Source organism: Scyliorhinus canicula, chromosome 1 (genome assembly GCF_902713615.1).
Source record: "Scyliorhinus canicula chromosome 1, sScyCan1.1, whole genome shotgun sequence".
Classification (NCBI taxonomy): domain Eukaryota; kingdom Metazoa; phylum Chordata; class Chondrichthyes; order Carcharhiniformes; family Scyliorhinidae; genus Scyliorhinus; species Scyliorhinus canicula.
The window spans coordinates 218,389,397-218,415,463 of record NC_052146.1 but is presented as its reverse complement, the minus strand read 5'-3'; the positions used below and the strand labels follow the sequence as shown (position 1 = coordinate 218,415,463).

The window sequence follows — 26,067 nt, the reverse complement described above, 5'->3', positions numbered from 1 at the left end:
ATGACCGATGTGTATATATATTTTTTGTTTTTGATGCATGTTTTCTTTAATTTAAAGTACCCAATTCAATTTTTTTCCAATTAAGGGGCAATTTAATGTGGCCAATTCACCTACACAGCACATCTTTAGGTTGTGGGGGTGAGACCCACACAGACACGGTGAGGAGAATTTGCAAACTCCCCATGGGCAGTGACCCGGGGCCAGGACTGCACCCGGGTCCTTGGCACCGAGAGGCAGCAGTGCTAATTTGATGCACATTCATGCTTAACTTTATGCTGTATAATATGAAAAATCCTTTGTAAAAACATTTGTATAAAAAAAATCTGTCAAACATGACTTCCCTTTTGTAAATCCATGCTGACTTTGTGTGACTATGCCCTGATTTCCAAAAGCCGTGCTATGAAATCCTTGATAATGTTCTCTAGCCCGTAGCAATTTCCGTATTATCGATGTTGGACTCACTGGTCTATAATTCACTGTTTTCTCTCTAGTTCCTGTTTTGAATAGCGGGCTGAGATTAGCTACCCTCCAATCTGAAAGAACCATTTCAGAGTCCCAAAGAATTTTGGAAATTGACTAACAATGGATCTTCTATTTCTACGGCCACTTCCTTGAGTACTCTGAGATGAAGATTACCAGGCCCTTGAGATTTATCCGACTTCAATCCCATTAATTTCTCTAAAACCATTTCTTTACTAATTCTGATTTCCTTCAGCTCCTCACTCAAAATTTTGTTTCTCAGAACTTCTAGTACATTATTCATGTCTTCCTTTGTGAAGCAAAGTATGAATTTAGTTCCTCAGCCCTTTCTTTGTTCCCTGTTATGAATTCTCCTGTTTCTGACTATAAGGGGCCTACATTTGTTTTTGTCAACCTTTTTCTCTTTGCATACAGAAACTTTCACAGTTAGTTTTTATGTTCCCCGTGAACTTACTTTCATATTGTATTTTCCCCATAATCGATCCCTTGGTCCACCTTTGCTGAATTTTAAACTGTTCCCAATTCTCAGGTCTATTGCTTTTTCTTGCAATGTGTACACTTCTTCTTTGAATCTAATGCTCCCTTACTTTCCTTGTAAGCCATGGTTTGGCCACAGTTCCCTTTCTGCTCTTGCGCCAGCAGGCTTTTCTTAAGATTTATTTTATGTAATCGGGGTAATCTTTCTAAAGCAGAAAAGAAGAGAATTTTCCTCTTCAAAATCAGAACCTTCATGATTCAAGCACCACATAAATGGTTTTAAGCCTTTACCAGTCAACCGATATTCAGCGCCCCAGACAACTACTGTCCTGTTTTAGCTCCTCCTGAGGTCATCTGCAGCAGCACAAGATCTGCAGTGTAGTCCCGTGGAATCTTTTACATCCACATGTGAGGCAGAGCCTCTATTTCACATTGTATCTGGAAAACAGCATTTCTAACAAGGTAGCTTCCCTGGGCTGGTAGCTGAGATGTGGAGGCGAATCCACAACCATCCAATGTAGAGACAAGAGCGTTACCCACTGAGTCATGACTAACACAGAGGAAATACTACAGAAATGTAGGCTTAATAGCCTCTAATCTTAAAGATAATCTTGCAGGGAAAGACAAATTGTGCTAAGACATGGTTGGGAAAGATGAATCCAAAACATTGCTATAAATTTAAACTGAAAGGGTACGGCAAAGGGATACAGGTTTAAACTTGAGAAGGCTGCTTTTAGTACTGATATCAAGAATTTAACAGTGCAAGATATTTGGGGGTGAGGGGGGGCGGGGGGGGGGGGGGGGGGGGGGGCAGCATGCCAGTAGAAGACAAAGGCAGAGGATTTCCGTAAAGGTTGGAGGATTTTCCTTCGGTAGCTGTTGTGAATTAATCCAAGCGGGATTGTTCTGTGCCTGGTTTAATCCGGTAAATGCGTGAGTTTTGCTGTGGGTGAGGATCGACGCCCAGGCAGAAAGAAAGATGATGGGTTTTCTTCAAACCCTATTGTCTCTCAACACGTTTTGAATGGGTGAGTAAACTCTCCAACCTGGTGTTTGGCTTCCTAAAAGCCCCCTCCAACAAGAGGATGGAGAGAGTGTGTGTGTCTGTGGAGGGTTTGCAGGGTGGAAGCCTGTGCCAGCTTCTCTACAGAAATGGGGACTGAGTCTCTTGGTCGGATCCTGAAAAGCTACGCAATTTAAGGTTAGTTGGCGGCATGTGATGCAGTGGTTAGCATTGGGATTGCGGCACTGAGGACCCGGGTTCGAATCCCGGCCCTGGGTCACTGTCCGTATGGAGCTTGCACATTCTCCCCTTGTCTGCATGGGTTTCAACCCACAACCCAAAGATGTGCAGGTTAGGTGGATTGGCCACGCTAAAATTGCCCCTTAATTGGGAAAAAAACATAATTGGGTATTCTAAATTTTAAAAAAAAATTAAGGTTAGTTGATTGAAAGTTGATTACTCGGTTTCAGTCGTGTCCGTGTGATGGTTTTAAATTACAGCTAACCGTCTGGCTTCTGTTGGGGTGTCTGTTAGGACACCAGCCCACTCTGCTTCTCACTCCTGGACCATGCATTCTCTTGTATCTTCCGTCACAAAAAAATATTTTTGTGGCACTCTCTGTTCGCCATCCTGCTGATCCTACCAGGTATTTCGGATGCTTGGGTTAATTTCGGGATACATTGCAATCACCTGCCCGTGACCCACTCATGGGTCGCGACGCCCACTTTGAAAAAGCCTGTTCTATGGCACCCGTGGCTCTAATACTGAAGTCTAGGACATGTTTGACTGAATTAACCTCAAAGATATACGAGTTAATGTTCCAACTTGTTTTGATGAAGTTCCATGTTCAAAGATGGGAGGAAGAATAAGTGCCAGATTCTCTCCCTGTGCCTCTTATTTGCCCACCCCTAAGTATTCATGAACTGCTTCTGTGTGGCTGTAATGTTAGCATATGTATCTCTCTTGAGACTGACTCTTCCAGTGAAGCTACATGTTCAAACGTGTTCCAGTAATCTTCGCCTTTCAAAATATTTATATCCTTGTCGGTACAAGAAATCTCAGTTGAAGCTGAAGCAAGATTTGATGAAGGCCATGCTGAAAATCATTTCCTTGGCAATCTCTTTTTTTTACATTGCTGTTCATGAGCGAGTGCTACCTCTTTATTTGTTCTTGGTCTGATGACTTTGTATTTCTAGTTACAGATTTTCTTAGGCACTCCCTTAGGACTGGGGATGAGTTTCTTCCACTTCAGGGTTGTGGGTCTTGAGCTGACTAAAATGCTAGATCCGTGCCCTGCAGGTAGGGCAGGCGTGTTTGATAAGGCGGCTGGCTGGGATGATCGGAGTTTGGTCTGCTCCTTCCGCTGTTTGTGCCTGACCTCCACCTGGATCTCTTGGAGATGTTTGAAATAGTTGGCACCTTCACGGATGTGTCTTCTCCAGTTTGTGTGGCCTCAAGCAAGAGATTGTCATGAAACCGGGGTGATATTACATGTTTTAAAGGGGGGCTTTGAGGACACTCCTCAAATGCTTCCTCTACTCTCCTGGTAAGCATTTGCCGTGATGGAGCTGACTAGAGAGCTTGCACTGCAAGTCTTGTGTCACGCATGCGGATGATGTAGCCCAGCCAACATAGCTGATTAACCATATCCGGTGCCTCGATACTGGGGATGTTGGCTTGAGAGAGGATACTGATATCGGAGTGCTGATTCCGCCATTGAATTTGTGGGATTTTACGGAGGCATCATTGGTGATATTTCTCCAGGGATTTAAGGTTTCAAGTGTAGATACAATGACTGCACTTGATCGCCTCATCTCATAATATCGATTGGTAAGCCCAAATGGATAATTGGATCTCTTTGAGAGAAAGAAGGATTTCTTTCTCTCAAAGTCGGCTGAATCATCTTCAAAGTTGTAGTTCAGAGGAGTACAAGTGATACACTAACAAGTTTAAATTTCGAGCATTAACGTGAACTTGGGTAGATTTTCAGAACCCGGTACTGTATAGTATCATTCAGCTATGTATGAACTGGGTAAACTATGGTACTTAATTTCTTATTTGTGACAGCAGATAACACCTAACACCTAAAAACCATGTTATAGCTTCAGTGACTGATATGGTTGTCCGACTGTCAGTTCTCCTGAGATTAGAAGATTTTACACACATTCCTAGCTTTTTTTTTTAGATTCCCAGAATCTTGGATAAACTAGAAATGAAGGGGCAGTTAATCTGATTGCTCCATGTTGACCTCCGAGAAAGTGGTTTTCCAAAATTATTGCATAAATTATTGCTAATCTTGCTGCCTTGCAGACTAGATCTTATTTCAAATATTAGGAGTGTCTTTACATTACCTCATAGAGGTACTGGAGCGGTTCGGGCTTGGAACAGGGTTCACCGCTTGGGTAAAGCTCCTGTACAACGCTCCCATGGCGAGTGTACAGACCAACAATACCAACTCCCAATACTTCCAGCTGCACAGGGGCACCAGACAAGGATGCCCACTGTCCCCGCTGCTGTTCGCACTAGCAATTGAACCGCTAGCAATCGCGCTCAGGGCAGCAAAAAATTGGAGGGGGGTCCGAAGGGGAGGTAGAGAGCACAGAGTCTCACTCTATGCGGATGATCTGCTCCTCTATATCTCGGACCCACAAAGCAGCATGGACGGAATCATCGCGCTCCTGAAAGAGTTTGGAGCCTTCTCGGGCTACAAACTCAACATGAGCAAAAGTGAGATCTTCCCAGTACACCCGCAAGGGGGGCGGGGGGGGGGGGGGGGGGGGGGGGGGGGGGGGGGGGGGGCAGTACTAAAGGGGCTGCCGTTCAAACAAGCCCGACATAAATTCCGCTACCTGGGGATCCAAATAGCCCATGACTGGAAAGGGATCCACAAATGGAACCTCACCAGCCTGACGGAGGAAGTTAAAAAGGACCTGCAAAGATGGAACACACTCCCGCTCTCCTTCGCGGGGAGAGTTCAGACGATCAAAATGAACGTACTGCCCAGGTTCCTCTTCCTGTTTAGATCCATTCCGATCTACATCCCCAAGGCCTTTTTCAAAGCGCTGGACAAACTCATCATGGCATTCGTATGGGGGGGTAAAAATGCTAGGATCCCAAAGAAGGTCTTACAAAAAACAAAAACCAGGGGAGGGTTAGCCCTCCCGAATCTACAATTCTACCACTGGGCAGCAACAGCCGAGCGAGTAAGGGGATGGATCCAGGAGCCAGAAGCTGAGTGGGTGCGTGCGGAGGAGGCCTCCTGCATGGGAACCTCCCTCCGGGCCCTCGCCACGGCAGCACTCCCATCCCCACCCAAAAAACACTCCAGCAGCCCAGTGGTGACAGCCACCCTCCAATCCTGGAACCAACTGCGGCAGCAACTTGGCCTGACCAAAATGTCGAACAGGGCTCCCATCTGCAACAACCATAGGTTCACACCAGCACTGACTGACGCCACCTTCAAAAGGTGGAGGCAGGACGGGGGGACACTGACAGTCAGGGACCTATACACGGACGACAGGATCGCAACACTGGACGAACTGACAGAGGAAATTTCAGCTAGCTGGGGGGAACGAGCTACGGTACCTGCAGCTCAAAAACTTCCTACGAAAGGAGACAAGGACGTACCCACAACCGCCACGACAGACACTACTGGAAGACCTACTGGACGCAAGTATCCTAGAGAAAGGGAACTGTAGTGACATGTATGACCGACTGGTAGATAGGGACGACACCGTACTGGACGCAACAAGGAGGAAATGGGAGGACGACCTGGGGATGGAGATAGGGTGGGGACTCTGGAGCGAAGCACTGCATAGGGTCAACTCCACCTCCACGTGCGCAAGGCTCAGCCTGACGCAACTAAAAGTGGTACATAGAGCCCACTTAACAAGAACCCGTATGAGTAGGTTCTTCCCGGAGGTGGAAGACAGATGTGAACGGTGCCAAAGAGGCCCGGCCAACCACGCCCACATGTTCTGGTCTTGCCCCAGACTCGTGGAGTACTGGACAGCCTTCTTCGAGGTTATGTCCAAAGTGGTGGGAGTGAGGGCGGAGCCATGCCCGATAGTGGCGGTCTTCGGGGTTTCAGAACAGCCAGATCTATTCCTGGGGAGGAGGGCGGACGCCCTTGCCTTTGCCTCCCTGATCGCCCGCCGTAGAATCCTGTTTGGCTGGCGGTCAGCAGCACCGCCCAGAGCTGCGGACTGGCTGTCCGACCTCTCGGAATCTCTCCAAATGGAGAAAATCAAATTTGCCATCCGAGGGTCGGACGACGGCTTCCACAGAACGTGGGAGCCATTCATGCAACTGTTCCGGGACCTATTTGTGGCCAATGTACAAGAGGAAGAATAGTCGGGGGAAGGTAGCGGGAGGGGGGGGGGGGGCTACAGGTTCGTTACGGGGGTTCGATGGCTAGCTAAGGCCCAAAACCAAACTAAATAAACATGTTGGGGGGGGGGGGGGGGGGGGGGGGGGCGCAGTTACTACTACGAAGATGCTTATCTGTAGATATGTATGTTAATTTTTGCGTGTTTTTTTTTTTCTCTCCTAACAATTTGTAATTTGTTCAATATAAAATATGAAAACTGAATAAAAACATTTATAAAAAAAAAAGGAGTGTCTTTACACTAGGAATCTGCCGTTTGTTTGGTGAAATAGCCCGTGAAAAATGGGAGTCGAATGCCCCAATATCATGCTTTAAATACAAGGACCACCGTTAGCCTGAACATATTCCTGCAATATGTAACAGATTCTTCAACTTTAAGAATGATGATACCCCAAAAGATAGGTAATTAATCTAATTTTGACAAGACCCAGATATCTTGCAAGCTGAAGTGTTTCATTTAAGATTTCTGTTAAATGAGTTAGTTAACATAAGCAGCCTTTCAACACATATGCTGATGATTGTCCACATCTGTATCTAACACCAGCAGTGATGTGATGGGCCAAGTGTTGTGTTTCTGTGCTGTACCACCCTATGATCCTGTTTCTGCATATGCACAAGACATGTCAACACATTGTTCATGCCAACATTCCTTCATGTAGTAGGAAAGTGCCACGTTGAATCTTTGTCATGAAGGCATCATTGTTATTTTGTGGACAGGCTACAATATTATTTCACAATTTGGGTATAATCAAAGGTGAAGGAAAGTAGGGGTAGTAGTTCTGTTCAAAGCAATTGCTTTCTGTGGATGAAAATTAAGTCCTAACTTAAATTTCTGTAATTTTCTTTAATAATAAGGGAGAATACTTTGAAATTTAAGTAATGACATTTTCTTTCCAAATGATATTAACTGGAGGAATGTGTTGAAAAGCTGAATGTCATTGCACAGAAATATTTGATCATAGTCAGAATTTTAAAGCACAGAAAGACACCCTTTGGCTCATCCTGTCTACACTGGCCATCAAGCTCCAGTTGATTCTAATCCCATTTTCCAGCACTTGGTCCGTAGCCTTGTATGCTATGGCATTTAAGTGCTCGTCTAAATGCTACTTAAATGTTGTGAGGGTTCCCACCTCCACCACCCTTTCAGGCAGTGAGTTTCAGATTCCTGCCACCCTCTGGGTGAAAAAGTTTTTCCTCAAATCCCCTCTAATTCTCCTGCCCATTACCGTAAATCTATGGCCCCTGCCTACTCCTCAACTAAGGGGAAAAGTTGCTTCCAATCTACCCTATCTATGCCCCTCATAATTTTATACACCTCAATCATGTTCCCCCTCCGCCTTCTCTGCTCGAAGGAAAACAGCCCCAGCCTATCCAGTCTCTCTTGATAGCTGAAATGCTTTGGCCCAGGAAACATCCTGGTGAATCTCCTCTGCACCATTTCTAGTGCAATCACATCTTTCCTATAATATGGCGACCAGAACTGCACACAGTACTCCAGCTGTGACCTAATGTGCATTTTATACAATTCTGTCACAACGTCCCTGCTCATATATTCTATTGGCCATGGCTAATAAAGGCAATGAAGGCAGCTGTGCCATCTTAACCACCTTATCTATGTGTCCTGCTGTCTTAAGGGATCTTTCGACATGCACCCCAAGGTCCCTCTGGTGCTCTGTACTTCCTAGCATCCTGCAGTTCATTGTGTGCTTCCTTGCCTTGTTAACCCTCCCAAGATTAATTAACTCATACTTTTCAGGAGAAATTCCATTTGCCACTGTTCTGCCCATCTGACCAACCCATTTTAACTACCCTGTAATCCAAGGCTTTCCTCCTCGCTTTTTACTGCACCACCAATTTTTGTGTCACCTGCCAATTGAGTCCGAAGATGTGCAGGTTAGATGGATTGGCCATGATAAAATTGACCTGCAGGTGGGGTTACAGGGGGAGGGAGTGGGCCTATTTAGGGTGCTGTTTCATTGGGTCAGTGCAGATTTGATGGGCCGAATGGCCTCCTTCTGCATCGTAGGGATTCTATGGTTCGAAGTCTCTTTTTTTTTATCAACACAAGTGCCACCAAAGAGTCATTCCACTTCTTAGTTTATTCTAGTTTACATAATATTATTGGGGGGTCGGTTTGCTCAGTATCCATGACGTGGAACGATGCCAACAGCGTGGATTCAATTCCCGTAACCGTCTGAGGTTACTCATGAAGGCCTCACCGTGCCCCTCACCTGAGGTGTGGTGGCCCTCGGGTTAAATCACCACCGGTCATCTCCCTCCCAAATCTTTCCAAGACCACCATCAAATAACTCCACTTTACCCCATCAAACGCCTTCTCAGCATCCAGTGCCACCACCACTTCCATCCCCTTCTCATCCGTCGGTGACATGATTACATTTAACAACTCTCTAACATTCGAGAGCAGCTGTCTTTCCTTTACGAACCCTGTCTGATTCTCTCCTGTCACCTTCGGGATGCACCTCTCCAAACTTGCTGCCAGCACTTTTGCCAGTATCTTGGCATCCACATTTAATAGAGATATGGGCCTAAATGACCCACACTCCACCGGGTCCTTGTCCTTTTTTAACAGCAGGGAAATTGAAGCCTGTCCCAACATCTGCGGCAAAACCCCCCTACCTATCGCCTCCTCAAACATTCCGTCATGGTACAGAAGAGTTTACTGCTTTAATGATCAGGAACCCAACTCACCTTTAGCACAAGGGGAAGTGCGATGACAGCCAGCCCAGACTTGTATAAAAAAAAGACAACTGTTGACTGCATGTTAAGTAGTGAACTTCGGACAAGTCCAGAATTCACTGTGGACTACAGGCCATTATTCTACCAAATAGCCCAAATCCAAAAAGCACAAGTGATCTTTATGGAGAATGAGGGGCTCTCTGGAGCCTGTCTGGTTAATTCTTTATCATCTGCACATAATCACTGAATTATCAACAACGTCCGTTTAAAATTCTGAACCTCTGTTACAATCAAATGAGGAGTGGGGAAAAAAGCATTTCACCCTTCCTCACCTGGTCATAATACTTGTAACAGCCAAGCTTATAATACATACCAGGAATTGTCATCATTGTTTTCAAATATGTCTATAACCTTGCCCCGTCCTACCTCTGTAACCTCCTCCGGCCCCACAACTGACCCAGATACCTGCCCTCTAATTCTGGCCACTTGTGCCTCTTTGATTTTAATCGCTCCACCATTGGTGGCCTTTTCTTCAGATGTCTAGGACCTAAGCTCTGTAATTCCCTCCTTACACCTCTCCAGCTCTACCTCACTCCTTTCAGACACTTGTTGAAACCTACCCCAGAACCAAGCTTTACATGGCTCAATATCATAATTTGTTTTCTAATACACATATGAAGTACTTTGTGATGTTTCTTATATTAAAAATGCTATACAAATGTAAGTTATGTTGTTGGAATGGTTGCAATAACTCACCATATCCATTCATTAGGTTTTGATTAAAAATAGTGCTGCCAATACTCCTGTTTACCCGTGGCACTCTGCTTAATATGAGACCATGAGCTTAAATGGGAAAGCCCCCCAAAAATGGGTCAGAGATCAAAATATGTGATTAACCTGTCCCTGCTGATTGAAATGCGGGCAGTATGCCATCCTTGTACTGTTTTATTTCATTGAGTCACTACTAATTGTGCTTTCAATGGCTGTCTGCATCAGAGGGGTGAAAATCTTAACTGCCTAGGTGCAGGGGCTGAGAGTCATGCAGGTCGTGTGTCTGTCCTGGGACACAGTGAGCAAAGGTAGAACTGGATGAGGCACTGAGCGGTGTAGGGAGACCTCCACCCAAGCAGAATTCACCTCCTGCCCATCAACGAAGCAAAGAGGAGGACATCCACCTTCACCCCAGACTAGGCCACCGGCGAATCTGGCATCCCAAATATGGCCACCAGTGAACATGGGTCCAGGTCTACACAGAGTATCTCCGATATGGTGTTACAGAAAGAGGTCCAGAAGCCTATCAGCTTGGGACAAGACCAGAACATATGTTCATGGCTAGCTGGCCCACTAGAACAACGCTCACACTTATCCTCAACCCCAGGGAAAAAACAGCTCATCCTAGCCCTGGTCAATTGCATCCTATATAAAACCTTGAATTGAATCAGACTCAGCTGAGCACATGAAGACGTGGAGTTGAACCTGTGAAGGGCCTCACTACACACCTCACCATTAAGATTGGGATCCAATTCACCCTTCCAGTTCACCCTCACACCATTCAATGGAGCAGAATCCGTTGAAAGGATATGGCCGTGTATATCTGAAATAGATCTCCCGTCAAGCCCAGCCAGAGACAGACTCTTCTTCAGCAGGGAAAAGGATGGTACCAAGGGAAAGGAGAAAAATGCTTTGTGTGAAAAGACTAGAAGCAGCAAGTTGGAATTTTTCAGCCAACTCCTTAAGACTAGCAAACCTCCCCTTCACGAACACATCCACAAACTTCTCCAGACCCTTCCCCTCCTAAGACTTAAATGTCGAGTCCAAACCAGCTGGTAGGAAAAGGTGATCATTACAAATGAGGGCCAGTCAAGACAGGGAGAAGAGCTTGAAATGCTGCCTAAACTATTTCCAAATTCTCAAGGAGGAAACCACCACTGGATTCGATGAAAATCTAACAAGGGAAAAAAGCAAGTGCAGTAATTATTGCATGAACACTAAAGGTAGTAAAGGAGCTCACTTCTCTTTGGATCTGGGATCACTAAACCACAAGCCCAATAGTAAAACAACAAATTGGGGAGGGTCAAACCTCCCGACTGCATGTCTCTTTGGAGCAATGCACCATGGATTCTGGGAGTCTTACCCGCACAAATAAAGGAAGATAGCAATTTGTTGACCGTCCTAAAAAAAGACTGAGGGAAGAAAATGGGGAGACCCTGAAATAGGAAGAAAAATCTCAGGAGCTCATTCATTTTAATAATCTGAACCGTAACTGCCAAGGATAGGGGCAGATTGTTCTACCTCTGCAAGTCCGTTTTAATACTGCTAACCAGACTAGCGTAGTTTAATTTATGAAGTGCGACCCAGTTGTGGCACCTCCCCATTCCCAGATAACTAAAGCTAGTCTTGGCCAGGCAAAAAGGTAATGTCCCCAGTTGGGCCCTCCTCCCAGGGGGTTGACCGGGAATTGGTCACTCTTGTCCAAGTTGTACTCAGAAAAGGAGTCAAAAATGAAAAACAACCTCATTATCGTCCATGGAGGGTCTGGGTCCGTAATATAAAGAAGTAGGTCATCCGCATAAAGTGACACCCCTCCCTGATTTATTTGCAGAAAGTGAAAGCCAAGTTCTGCACGCATGAGTGCAGCCTCAAACAGGACCTTGGATTCATGCCTCACTACATTTAACCCCCCACCATCTGGCCGAGGCTTGCAAAATCCTACCAATGAGAAAAATATCAGCCATGATTGAATGGCAGAGCAGACTCGATGGGCCGAGTGGCCTAATTCTGCTCCTATGTCTTATGGTCTTAACTGTCCTGGCTTGAGACAATTCACACCTCTTTAACCTGTGATTATCCCTCTCTCTAGTCGCACCGCCTGGACTTGTAAAAACTTACCAAAGTATCATCTCACATCATTGGCTTTGTCTATATATGTGTTTGTGTAACCTACCTCTTCATTCATCTGATGAAAGAGCTACGCTCCAAAAGCTAGTGATTCCAAATAAACCTGTTTGACTTTAACCTAGTGTTGTCAGACTTCTTACTGATTTATCCCCCTCCACTTAACAGAGGACCTCAGTGCTATTGCAAACGGCTCTATTCCAAAGCAAACCAAAGTGGGGACAGCCCTGCCTCGTGCCCCTGTTCAACAGAAATGTTGAGGGCATTCATATGAAAATTTGCAGTGTGGGCCTTATACAGTAGTTGAATCTAAGAAATAGATTTGTGGCGAAAACCAACCTCCCAAGAATCTCCAATAAGTATTCCCACTCCACTCTGTCAAATGCTTTTTTGGCATCAAGAGAAACAATCATCTCCAGCTCGGGCACCGAGGAGGGGACAAGGATAAAATTTAACAGGCGACTTATATTGGCCGACAATTGTCAAAGCTTCACAAAGCCCATCTGATCTTCCGGGATTATATTTGGGAGACAAGGCTCCAGCCGAAGTGCCCGCACTTTGGCAAGTACCTTGACTTCTGCGTTCAAAAGTGAAATAGGACTCTGTCGGGTCTTTATCCTTCTTGAGAATTAAAGAGATAGAGGCCTACGTGAGGGTAAAGGACACTGATCCCCAGACTAAGGAATCATTAAACATATCCAGAATTAAAGGTACGAACTGCTCCAAGAACCTCTTACAATTCAATCGAAAGCCATCCAGACCAGGGCGTTGCCAGATTGCATCAATCCAATACTTTTTAAAATTTCATGATGCAACGGGTACTCCAACTCACTGCTCCTCGCCACCTCAACAGTTTGAATGGGTAGTCCACCCAGAAGGTCAGTCGTGACCGATCCATCCGCAAGAGCGTCTGATCTGTAAAGATCGCGGAAAAAAACTTCAAAAGCTGCATTAACCCAAAGAGGGGTGGTAATGAGGCTAATGGTTGATGTGTGTATCTGTGTGATCTCCCGGGAGGCCGCCTGCCGTTTAAGCTGGCCAGCCAAAGACAAACTGGCCTTCTCTCCATCTTCGTGAAACGTGCCCATTGAGTGTCGCAATTGGTTTGCCCTGCTGGATGATAACAAAGTGTGATTGCAGTTTTTTCCTACTTGCTAACAACTCCGGAGTAGAATCAAGTCCAGTAGAATCCAAGAATGGGGTGCACCAGCCTCACTGTCCTCACCAAAAGCGCTTTGTACAAAATAATTTTCCCCCCGAAGGACCACCTTTAGTGGCCTCTCACAATTTGGAATGTGAGATTGCCTCGTCCTGTTACATTTTATATAGTCCTTTATGGCAGTGGACATGCGCTCACAACATTTCTTATGTGCGAATTGTTGTATCCAACCTCCATGGTGGATGTTGGGTGGGGACAGACTCCAGCACAAAATCAACAAAGTGCGGGTCATGGTTCGAACTAACAATCGCTCAGTACTCAGCTGCCACCATTGAGGGGAGGAGAGGCCTATCACCAACAAAAAGTCAAACCGCAAAAATACCTGATGAATTGCAAAAAGAAGGAAAAGTCTTTTGCACTTGGGTGCAAGAAATCCCAAGGATCTACTCCCCCATTCTGCATCATGAAAGACAGGATGGCACGGTGGCGCAGTGGTTAGCACTACAGCCTCACGGCGCCGAGGTCCCAGGTTCGATCCCTGCTCTGGGTCACTGTCCGTGTGGAGTTTGCACATTCTCCCCGTGTTTGCATGGATTTCGCCCCCACAACCCAAAGACGTGCAGGGAGGTGGATTGACCACGCTAAATTGCCCCTTAATTGGAAAAATTAATTGGTACTCTAAATTTATTTTAAAAAAGAAAGACAACAAAGCCCTGACTACCCCCAATGGAGCAAAAGATTTGGGCTTGGAGCATCTAATCTAGGGTCCAAGACACAGTTCAGCTCTCCACCCAAAATGATGCGAGTCCAAATCTGGGACGGAGGCCAGCAGGGTATTAATAAAGTTCATATTGCCCCAGTTTGGTGCGTAAATGTTAACCATAACAACCAGGGTTTTCACCGGAGTGTATTTACCGTTGGGGTCGACATCTTAGAGGCAGAGAACTGAACCCATTGATGTATTAGAATCACCCTACCCCTGATCCTGACATAAAAAATGAAAGACCTGCCCTACCCACCCCTTGTGCAGCCTAGTTTGGTCTCTGACCTGCAAGTGGGTCACTTGCAAAACTACCACATTGGAGTAAACTCTTACGGTGAGCAAATGTCCTCAACCTTTTCACTGGCCCATTCAAATTCTGAACGTTCCAGATGATGAAGCGAATCATATCCACCCTCATAGAATCATAGAATTTACAGTGCAGAAGGAGGCCACACTACACCAACCCTATGGAAAGAGCACCCTACCCAAGCCCACACCTCCCCACCCAACCATTGGGCACTACGGGGCAATTTGACGTGACCAATCCACCTATCCCGCACGTCTTTGGACTGTGGGAGGAAACCGGAGCACCCGGAGGGAACCCACGTAGACACGGCTCTCAATCTGGAGTCAGCCATTTCCGCCAAGTGAGATTACCCAAGGGAGCCTTAAAAGGTACAGAGAACAAATCCACCCAAGAAAAACCTATATTCACTACCAGCAAACTATCCCGCCTCTCTTCCCCACGTCATTGCCCTTGAATACAACCACATCCAAGTACAAATAGGTATGAGGCAAACAAAAGCAACTAAAATCTACACCTAACAAACTCAAACAAAGCAAGAACTCATTATCTAAAAAACTACTATAATGCTGCAGGGATTCCTTCAAAACCGCTCCCATGAGCTAACTCTTAACTTTGCAGTGAGGCTCCCGACTGGAGATCAAGAATAATAGTTATAAACAACCTTGCACTCCAAAAGGAGGCTATATATTGTCATAACAAACAGAACCCCACATAGTGCATACCCCAAATATGAACAAGAACTACAAGAATTCAACCCTAACAAGAACATAAAAAACAAGAACAAGCTTAAAACCGCAACAATGTAACAATTCAACCTGCTCATTGACAGAATCGAAAACTCAATTACACCGTGCCCAACATATGTTTTTTGATGAAAGAGTCCACGTGAAAGAAATAGTCTTTTCCCTCCAAAGTTACTCTGAGCCGAGCTAGGTAGACTAAACCAAACCGGTCTCCACTCATGGTCTATCTGTTCTGCGTACTTGCAGCTGTTAGCTGGCTATGCATTAAAGCTCTGACTTAGATGGAAACTGCTGCAATTCATGGCTGAAATATTGATGTGTGCATTGAGGTGTCAGTTTTGTCTTTAATGATACCAGTAGAATTCAAACAATGGGAGTTAATACATTGAATGCTTCAAAATAGGCGGTGTTAAGGATGCATTGCAACTTTTTGTCTTTAAATTTGACTAATTTGATCCTGGAGTGATCTCTTCTAGTGTTCTAAGAAGTCAGTTGTCTGGTCTCAATTATCATTAATTTGATTTACAGTGATCCAGATACATTGACATGACTGTGCAGAGGTGCAACTAAGGTAACTAACTGGTCAAGCAGCACATTGAGTTCTCTATTTTAAATGTTACCGTTACTTTTCCTTTAGGCATGTATAATACGGAGTAGGTTGACAAAGTAAAATACATTCAATGAAATTTATGCCTATCTGCATCTGTACAGAACTATGTTCCCATTTACATTAAAGATGCTTTGAGATGCTGTTTTCAGTCGAGTTTAGTAGCATTAGTTTATCCCCAGTGGAATTTTGTTTTGATTTCAGTTAACTGGTCTGTGGGCTTATCCTATTTCGTTTAAAATAAAAATTCCAGAAGGCCGGTAAAAATATAGATGCTAGGTCAATCACCCTGAAAGTCAATCTTAGCAGTCAAACGATTTAACAAGTGATAGATAATTCATAGTTTTCAGATATCCGCAGGCGAAACATTGATTATCCTGAGACTAGTGAATTTTGTCGAGCACAGTGGCTTTAATGAAGGTATTGCAAACTGAGGGAAGAACTTGAATTAAAAAACAGATGACTAAAATCCCAATGGGCAGCGAGTCCGCGCACTCACACACACCTTATATCACACATTGAGAGTTGGGTTTGACATGGTTAGACAAAGATTAGGACTTTTTACTTTGAAAGGTTTTGCCTCCCATCATGTATCACTGATGAATCATCAGCAGACAATGAGCCAACCATCTACTTTTAAGCACACATGAATAACTGGATGAATATATTCAAAACATTTTGAGAGCTGGAATTGCTGTCAGCTAAAGTAATTGAGGAACAATATAGATGTGGTTGTGTGGGGAAAATATGACAAATTAGTTGAGTTATTCAGCTTCACATTAGCTATCTCACACACTGGTCATCAAACCTTGTGACTGGTATACTCACATCATCTAGGTTGAAGATGAGAACCGGCTCAGTTGAAGGATGATGTACGGCAAATTCATGAAGGGGTTCAGAGTACATTGGGACAAGAGAGTGACAAAGATGGCTAGCGGCGATCAGGGAAATTGACAATATTTATCATTAGCAACCTAATCAATCTCAATTTAATAGGCTGTGGCTATTTGGATCGGTAGGAATGAAACCATTGAACTGACAGAGCTGGAGGAGGAGTGGCCCAGTCAGATGAAAGATTGAGGAGGCCGGGGAGAGGGCTGTTGCTTGATGGTCACAGTGACTAATGAGAGCTGTTTCAATACTCTGAAGAGCAGAAGCTGATGTAAACTTTATTATAATATTGCACTACAGTACACATGGAGTTATTTGAATGCAAATCACCACTCCTTGCAAAAATGTGTACTTTGGGATGTCAAAATTGAGGCCAATGAGAACGTGTACGGTCTCAATTCTGGCAACGCAACCCTAGAAGCAAATGCTACTGTACTATTTGTATGTATAACTTGGATACACTGTAGTGAAGGGGTTTGGCAACCTTAATGATAACATTTAAAAGAGGGGTCAAAAATGCACTATCTGAAGAGCTAAAATGCTGTTACTCAAATGTCAACGATGAGCACAAATGAGACAGATGCATTTTAACAACATTTTAAAGGTTTTTACAAAAAAGTTATTATTTGAAAAATTCTTTTAAGTGCAGTATTAATAAAAGTCTTTTAAAAATGGAACCTGGAATTGATTCCGATTGAGATAGATTCATTCAAGTAAGTTTAGGTACTGTGTTCTATGTTCTCTGCATGCCCCATCTAGATTTTTCTCAAACCCAGTGATGGTCTCGTCTCTTAGGATTTGGAAACAGATTAGACAGCATTTCAAGCTCCTTTTCCTGTCTTCACTCGCCCTGATTGCAATGTATATTGGTCGACAATTGTTGGCCTTTCACAAAGCCTGTTTGATCCTCTGAGATTATATTTGGGAGGCAAGGCTCCAACCGGGGTTGGAGTAGCTTGATGTCCACATTCAAAAGTGAGATAGGATGGTACGAGCCACACTCTTTCAGTCTTTGTCCCTCTTAAGAAGCAGGGAAATAGAGGCTTGAGTGGGGGTCGGAGGCAGAAACCCCAAGATAAAGAATCATTGAACACGTCCAGCAATAAAGGTACAAGGCGCTCCAAGAACTTCTTGTAAAATTCAATTTGAAAGCCATATGGACAGGGGCCTTGCCAGACTTCTTCATCCCAATATATTTTAAATTCTAGTCGGGGCGTAATAGGTAGTCCAACTCACTGCTCCTATCCACCTCAACCGTTGGGATGGGCAGACTGTCCAGAAAGTCGAACTTGGCCGATTTATCTACAGGGGGCTCTGATCTATAAAGATCGTGATAAAAGGATTTAAAGGCTGCACTAACCTGTGAAGGGAATTGAGTATCTGAATGATCGCCTTTTATCACAATCTTTATCGATCAGAGCCCTGTTGACAGAGCGATAAACCAAATTACATAGTCCACAACTTGTGCCTTTTCACAAGAGTCTGCATCTTCCGGCAGATTGAGAAAATAGTCATTCTCCTCAGGTGACTCTAAGGCGAGCTGGATAGGCCATCCTGAACCTGACTGCACTCTTGTACAGAGTGGTCTTCGCTCCATTAAACACAGCTCTATTTTTCACAACTCCTTATACAGCCTAATAGAGCGTCCTTCACAGAACCCTCTCTTTTTATCTTTAAAACTGTTGAATCTTACAATCATTGCACACGGTGGATCTTCAGAATGAGGGTTTGATCAAAGGGAGCAATGGGCCTGATCTAATTCAGCTGGGGATGCGAATTCCACCCTTGTGCACCATTTTGAGGAACATGGCCGAGAACTATTCTGCGGGGGTATGGCCCAATCCGGATGTCCTGCCTCCTGACCTGTTTTCCAGGTCGTTCAGCTTGGCTCTTAGTAATTTATTAGTTTCAGCCACCGAAGTCATATCGACTCCAGGCTGATAATTTGATCACTGTGGTCCAATAAAGCCACCTTCATACTTTTTATCGGAGCCCCACGGACCTCAATGGTCTCACAAGTTTTTCCCAGAGTCACTGAATGGGGCCCAGGTCTCTCTGATCTTTTAAGATCCTCTGACACAATTTTTCGGTGCTTCTCAAACTCTTTAGTCAAGATTCTAGTGAGAACCTAGCTGAGCAGAGTGGACGGAGAAAGAGAAACCAACTCCACCATTTTACCTCCCTTTGAGCCCTGAGATGCTTCAGGGAACACCTGACCAGGGTGCGTATGACTGGGTTCTTCTCGGAGGTGGATATCTTGCTCAAGAATATGTGGGAAAACCAATTTCATACCAGGCATCTGTGTGGAAGACTGAATATTCCACTAATATGAATCTTCAGATATAGATTAGTTACTGAGGATTGTCCAGATTTGATGCACGATAGTGTGATAGCCAGAATTATATAGTTTTCCGTTTTAAAATAATTGAGATGCTTAAGCATAGTTAGATGGTTGTCTTCTGGAACCAACTAAGTTAATATGACCATTTGGCCCTTGTCACCAAATTGGTCTTTACCCTACTTCTCTGGTACCATCTCCATTCCGAAATATTTCATCTCATCCACCCAGCTCATCTTTCCTTCCAAACCATATTATCCACAGTTCTTCCCAAACCCCAGCCTGTGGTTCTTAGCAGCCTTCCTACCTCCGCCCTGAAAGGAACAAGTGTTTATTATGATCATTTCAGCTTCCCATCTGAACTCCCTTTGCTCTTTCTTTGATTTCACTGCTCTTCTGTCCCCAACCCCCCCTTACCCTATTTAACTCTACACCCTTCTATTTCCCACTCTCCACCCAGCTTTGAAACCAGTTACAATTGCAGTTTTAAGTTTGCCAACTGCCTAGCATTTGGTCCTCCACTTATGACAATACTTCTACAGCTGTTGATCTGCTCAGTACAGTCTCACCTCCCCCTTTTTATATCTGAATTCCCTGCAAAAGCTTTTATTCTCTTTCTCAGGTTGGTCTGCCCTCTGATATGGCCACCATCTTCACATTAAGTCTAAGGTGTGTTCACACTTGAGCATTTCTGTGGAACCACAGGCTTAGCTGTCCAGAGTGCCACCAGATTGGCTGTTCGGGACACCACCGGACGGGCTGCCCGGAACACCACCGGACGGGCTGCCCGGAACACCACCGGACGGGCTGCCCGGAACACCACCGGACGGGCTGCCCGGAACACCACCGGACGGGCTGCCCGGAACACCACCGGACGGGCTGCCCGGAACACCACCGGACGGGCTGCCCGGAACACCACCGGACGGGCTGCCCGGAACACCACCGGACGGGCTGCCCGGAACACCACCGGACGGGCTGCCCGGAACACCACCGGACGGGCTGCCCGGAACACCACCGGACGGGCTGCCCGGAACACCACCGGACGGGCTGCCCGGAACACCACCGGACGGGCTGCCCGGAACACCACCGGACGGGCTGCCCGGAACACCACCGGACGGGCTGCCCGGAACACCACCGGACGGGCTGCCCGGAACACCACCGGACGGGCTGCCCGGAACACCACCGGACGGGCTGCCCGGAACACCACCGGACGGGCTGCCCGGAACACCACCGGACGGGCTGCCCGGAACACCACCGGACCGGCTGCCCGGAACACCACCGGACCAGCTGCCCGGAACACCACCGGATTCCCCATCTAGCTAACGAAATGATATCAAGCACTGTTGGACCGAATTCATCCACTCCTCCAGGATCACCATAGAGCGCAAAGAGAACCCCTGGTTTATTTACACTGCTGTTTGTCTCCTTAAACCCCTTCTCCCTATCCCTTCCACCTTGGGTGACTGTCTATGTAAGGTTTGCACTTTCTCCCCGTGTCTGCATGGGTTTCCTCTGGGTGCTCCAGTTTACTCCCACAGTCCAAAGATATGCATGTTAAGTTGATTGGCCATGCTAAATTGTCTCTTTGTGTCCAAAAAGTTAGGTGGGTTTACTGGGTTATGGGGATAGGGTGGAGGCGGGGGCATAAGTAGGGTGCTTTTTCCAAGGGCCAGTGTAGATTCGATGGGCCATATGGCCTCCTTCTGCACGGTAAATTCGATGATTCTGTGATTATCATGCTATTTGGTATGGACTTCCCAAAGAATCTGGGATCAGGTTCCATAGATATGCTGACGACACAATACTATTTCTCCATTACTTCTCTGGACCTCTGATAATATTGGTTATCTGTTTGTGTCCAGTCTTGGATGAACACAATTTTTCCAGTTGAACTTTGGGGCTTGGCCCTTGGGCGACCAGCTGACTCCATATTTTCTCTACCACAAACGCTGCTTCCACCTCAGCCCAGGTGTTGCCTCAGTACCTTTATCACTTCTGGTCTCAAACCATTCCAATCTCTCCTGGGCTGTCCAGAACACCACCGGATGGGCTGTCCGGAACACCACCGGATGGGCTGCCCGGAACACCACCGGATGGGCTGCCCGGAACACCACCGGATGGGCTGCCCGGAACACCACCGGATGGGCTGCCCGGAACACCACCGGATGGGTTGTCCGGAACACCACCGGATGGGCTGCCCGGAACACCACCGGATGGGCTGCCCGGAACACCACCGGATGGGCTGCCCGGAACACCACCGGATGGGCTGCCCGGAACACCACCGGATGGGTTGTCCGGAACACCACCGGATGGGCTGCCCGGAACACCACCGGATGGGCTGCCCGGAACACCACCGGATGGGTTGCCCGGAACACCACCGGATGGGCTGCCCGGAACAACACCGGATGGGCTGTCCGGAACACCACCGGATGGGCTGCCCGGAACACCACCGGATGGGTTGCCCGGAACACCACCGGATGGGCTGCCCGGAACACCACCGGATGGGCTGCCCGGAACACCACCGGATGGGCTGCCCGGAACACCACCGGATGGGCTGCCCGGAACACCACCGGATGGGTTGCCCGGAACACCACCGGATGGGCTGCCCGGAACACCACCGGATGGGCTGCCCGGAACACCACCGGATGGGCTGCCCGGAACACCACCGGATGGGTTGTCCGGAACACCACCGGATGGGCTGCCCGGAACACCACCGGATGGGCTGCCCGGAACACCACCGGATGGGCTGCCCGGAACACCACCGGATGGGCTGTCCGGAACAACACCGGATGGGCTGTCCGGAACAACACCGAATGAAGCCCCAAACTCCAAACCATGGCTAGCTGTAATCCTCAATTTACACATTCCCTAATGTTCATATCCTGCCTTCAAGAACGGCTTATCCTTTGCTCCTGTTCCTGTTAACCTACATTGGCTCCTGTCCCTCTAACAATCCAATTTGAACTTTCATCCTTGTGTTCAAATCCCTTCATAGCCTTGCCTCTTTATGTAATCTCCTTGCAGTCGCTCAACAACAACCCTTGTCCACCAAACCCTTCTGACTTTGGCCACTTATATACCCATACCTTTTTGCCCAATTTGGCAGCTGTGCCGTCAACTGTTTCTGGAATCCACTCCTCCTGCTTCAAGACTGTCCTCCATCCCCTTTGATCAAGGTTTCATAATGCATCTATTTTATCTCATTACATTCCTATCAAGCATCTTGGGGATATTTTTCTATATTTAAAGTGCTATTTTGATGCAAATTGGCGATTGTGTCTTTTCATGTTCTTCAATCAATATGCTATTTGAAACTTTAGTTTAAAATTTGTTAAGGTTGTGAACCTCATTGAAAAGGAGGTAAGTAGTTTGCAAATAGTCAGTCGGTGTATTCTGTGAAATAATTGGTGAGCTAATTCTTTTTTGTTTCTCATTCATTTTATTAGGCAACCAGACAAACTTGTAGTGGTTTGGACAAGACGAAGCAGGCGGAAATCTTCCAAGGTTTGCATAAAACCTCTGCAGGCGGAAGTGTCATGAATCCTCGAATCAGTTTGTATTTATTAAGCAGCTTAATAATGAGTTTTGTAATGAAAATAAAACTGACATCTGGGAAGGGATTTTTAGTTAATTACATTTGTACTTTACAGCCTGAGAACAGATTAGAAGAGAGAGAGAGCGCGCTTGCGGATGATGTCTGACCAATTTACTGAAGTGCTTTTTGGGACTACAGATCTGATGGATAACAGGCTGATTTAGGAGATGTACATCTTTGAGAGAGATAGACGACTATTAGACTGAATTTTTGAATCTGTGTTGGTAGATCAAAGAGGTCAGGGATGCAAGGTGATTTCAGAGTGGAAAACTGGTTGTTGGTGGTGCCCTCACAGGCTTGATCTTTGAGCTGTTTTCTTTATCATTTTCTAAATTACTTAGAAGATGGAGTATTGGCCAAAAGGGCGGCATGGTAGCACAGTGGTTACCACTGTTTTTTAAAATAAATTTAGTGGACCCAATTCAGTTTTTCCAATTAAGGGGCAATTTAACGTGGCCAATCCACTTACACTGCACATCTTTGGGTTGTGGGGGCGAAAACCACGCAAACACGGGAAGAATGTGCAAACTCCACACAGACAGTGAGCCAGAGCCGGGATCGAACCTGGGACCTCAGGACCGTGAGGCAGCAGGGCTAAGCCCATGGTTAGCACTGTTGCTTCACAGCACCAGGGTCCCAGGTTTGATTCCCAGCTTGGGTCACTGTCTGTGTGGAGTCTGCACGTTCTCCCCGTGTCTGCGTGGGTTTCCTCCTGGTGCTCCAGTTTCCCCTCACAGCTCCCAAGAGACGTGCTGTTAGGTAATTTGGACATTCTGAATTCTCCCTTAGTATACCCGAACAGGAGACAGAATGTGGCGACTAGGGGATTTTCGCAGTAACCTCATTGCAGTGTTAACCCATGGGCAGTAAGGTAGCATAGTGGTTAGCGCTGTGGCTTCTCAGCGCCAAGGTCCCAGGATCGATTCCTGGCTGGGTCAATGTGCAGAGTCTGCACATTCTCCCCGTGTCCGTGTGGATTTCCTCCGGGTGCTCCTGTTTCCTCCCACTAGTCCCGAAATCCGTGCTGTTAGGTAATTTGGAAATTCTGAATTCTCCCTCCGTGTACCCGAACAGGTGCCGGAATTTGGCAACTCGGGGCTTTTCACAGTAACTTCATTGCAGTGTTAATGTAAGCCTACTTGGGGGCAGCACAGTGGCGCAGTGTATAGCAATGGTGCCGAGATCCCAGGTTCGTTCCCGGCTCTGGGTCACTGTCCGTGCGGTGTTAGCACATTCTCCCCGTGTTTGCGTGGGTTTCGCCTCCACAACCCAAAGATGTGCAGGGTAGGTGGATTGACGATACTAAATTGCCCCTTAATTGGAAAAAAATTAATTGGGTACTCTAAATTTATTTTTAAAAAAGTAAGCCTATTTGTGACAATAATAAAGATTTCAAAAATTAAGTATCTAGGTTTGGTGATGTTGGCAAATTAGATCTTGAGGATTTGGTTCAGAGCAGTGGCAGATGGAGTTGAACCTAAATAAGTATAATGCAATGGTATTAGGGGGAAAGAGCAAGATTATTTTGGATATACAGTTCAGAACAGGCCATTCAGCCCAGCCAATCCATGCTATGTTTATGCTTCATTTGAACCACCTTCCATCTTTCCTCATTTAAATCTATCATTGTAATCTTCTATTCCTTTCTCCCTCTAATACTTGTCTAACTTACCCTTAAATTTTGGGTGCCGTGACATTGCAGTGGTTAGCACTGCTGCCTCATGGCGCTGAGGACCCAGGTTCAATCCCGGCCCCGGGTCACTGTCCGTATGGATGTTGCACATTCTCCCCGTGTGTGGGTGGGTCTTGCCCCACAATCCAAAGATGTGCAGGGTGGGTAAATTGGCCATTAATTGGGAAAAAATTTAATTGGGTACTCTAATTTTTTTTTAAACTTCCCCTTAAATACATCTATACCAGGGTTTCCCAAGCTTTTCCAGCAACGGAATCCTTTTGACCGTACGAGTATTAAAGGAACCCCTGAGAAACATTCTCCTTGTGTTGAAGAGTCAAATTGCAAAACAAATGATTGTTTTTGTGCAGTAAGTAAAAACATACAAGAAGCTAATTTATAAGGGTAGCACGGCGGTGCAGTGCTTAGCACAGGGACTGCAGCGCTGATGACCCAGGTTCGAATTCCGGCCCTGGGTCACTGTCCGTGTGGAATTTCCACATTCTCCCCATGTCTGCGTGGGTTTCACCTCCACAACCCAAAGATGTGCACGTTAAGTGGTTTGGCCACGCTAAATTGCCCCTTAATTGGAAAAAAAAATAATTGGGTACTCTAAATTTTTTTTTTTAAAGCTAATTTATAGTCGTTTCTATTTCTTATTTGTATATGTTCATTGTAATTAAAATGGTCTTACATTTTTGTCATTTAAAAAAATATATATCTTTATTCAAAGAATGATACACGTCACAACATACAAACAATCATAACAAAATAAACAGAATACAATTGTCCAAATTTGAGACTTCTTTCTCTTATTTCCATTAAACCCCCCCCCCCTCACCACCCGCTGTTTATTTAGGGACACGAGATAGGGCTGCCCGTTATCCCCACTTCTGTTCACATTCACAATAGTACCTCTTAGAGTGAATAGAGAACATAGAGTTTTGCTACATGAGGACAATTTATTATCTATATCAAACCCATTGAAATGAATGGATAAGATTATGAATATATTGAAAAAAATGGAACCTTCTACAAATTGAATACAACGAAAAGTGAAATATTTCGAATAAATTCCCTGGGGAGAGAAACAGATTTAAGTACCCTTCCATTTAAACTAACCAAGAATAAATTCCAATACTTAGGAATTCAGGTGGCTCATGACCGGACCACCATATATATAAATGAAATCTGACAGTCCTGGTGGAAGGGGTAAAAGGAGATTTAAAAAGGTGGAATACCCTTCTATTTTCATTAACTGGGCGGGTTCAAGCGATCAAAATGAAAGTCCTGCCAACATTTTTAGCTGCGTTTCAATCCCTCCTGATATTTCTAACTAAGACATTTTTCTATAAAATGGATTTAATAATTTCGGATTTTATATAGGCTAATAAAATTCCACAAATGCGCCGGGTGTTTTTACGAGGTAATCGGCAGGTGGGAAGGTTATTATTGGGCGGCTCGGATAGAGATTTGGCAATGGTGAAAAGAGGAAGAATAGGACACACTCTCTCACTCTCGCGCTCACTCACCGCTGGGAGCCCGGTTTGGGAGCCCCTGATTTATACAGTTGACTTAAGCCACCCCCTGTGATAGCAAGTTCCACATTGCCATCACTCTGGAGAAAGACATTTCTTCCAAATTCTCTCTGATATCTTGATCACTATCTTATGTTTATAACTTTTTCTCCACAATAGGAGACATTCTCTCTATATCCACTCTGAAATGTTTACATCGTTTTTAAAAAAAAAACATTTCATTGAGGCATTTGTGATCCCCCCCCCCCCCCCCCCCCCCATTTATCGTTTCTGCTAACAGTTTAATTTTCCCCGAATAAATCAATAAACGGCTGCCACCTCCAGACAAACCCTAAAGTTGATCCTCTCAGGGAAAGCTTGATTTTTTTTCAAGCCTGCGAAACCCAGCCATGTCACTAACCCAAACCCCCGAGTTCTGGGCTCCGAGTCCCTCCACGCCAATAAGATACGTCTCCGGGCTACCAAGGAGGCAAAGGACAAAACGTCAGCCTCTCTCTCCCCTGGACTCCCGGGTC

At 45.7% G+C, this 26,067-nt stretch overlaps 1 protein-coding gene across 1 annotated transcript in view; it reads left to right on the top strand.

The window, feature by feature from the left end:
* The window catches only part of ehbp1 (EH domain binding protein 1), a 481,622-nt gene that overhangs the window by 71,213 nt on the left and 384,342 nt on the right, over positions 1-26,067 (top strand). The window contains 1 exon segment of the mRNA XM_038807817.1: positions 22,194-22,251. Within this exon segment, the coding sequence (XP_038663745.1) occupies positions 22,194-22,251 (58 nt within the window).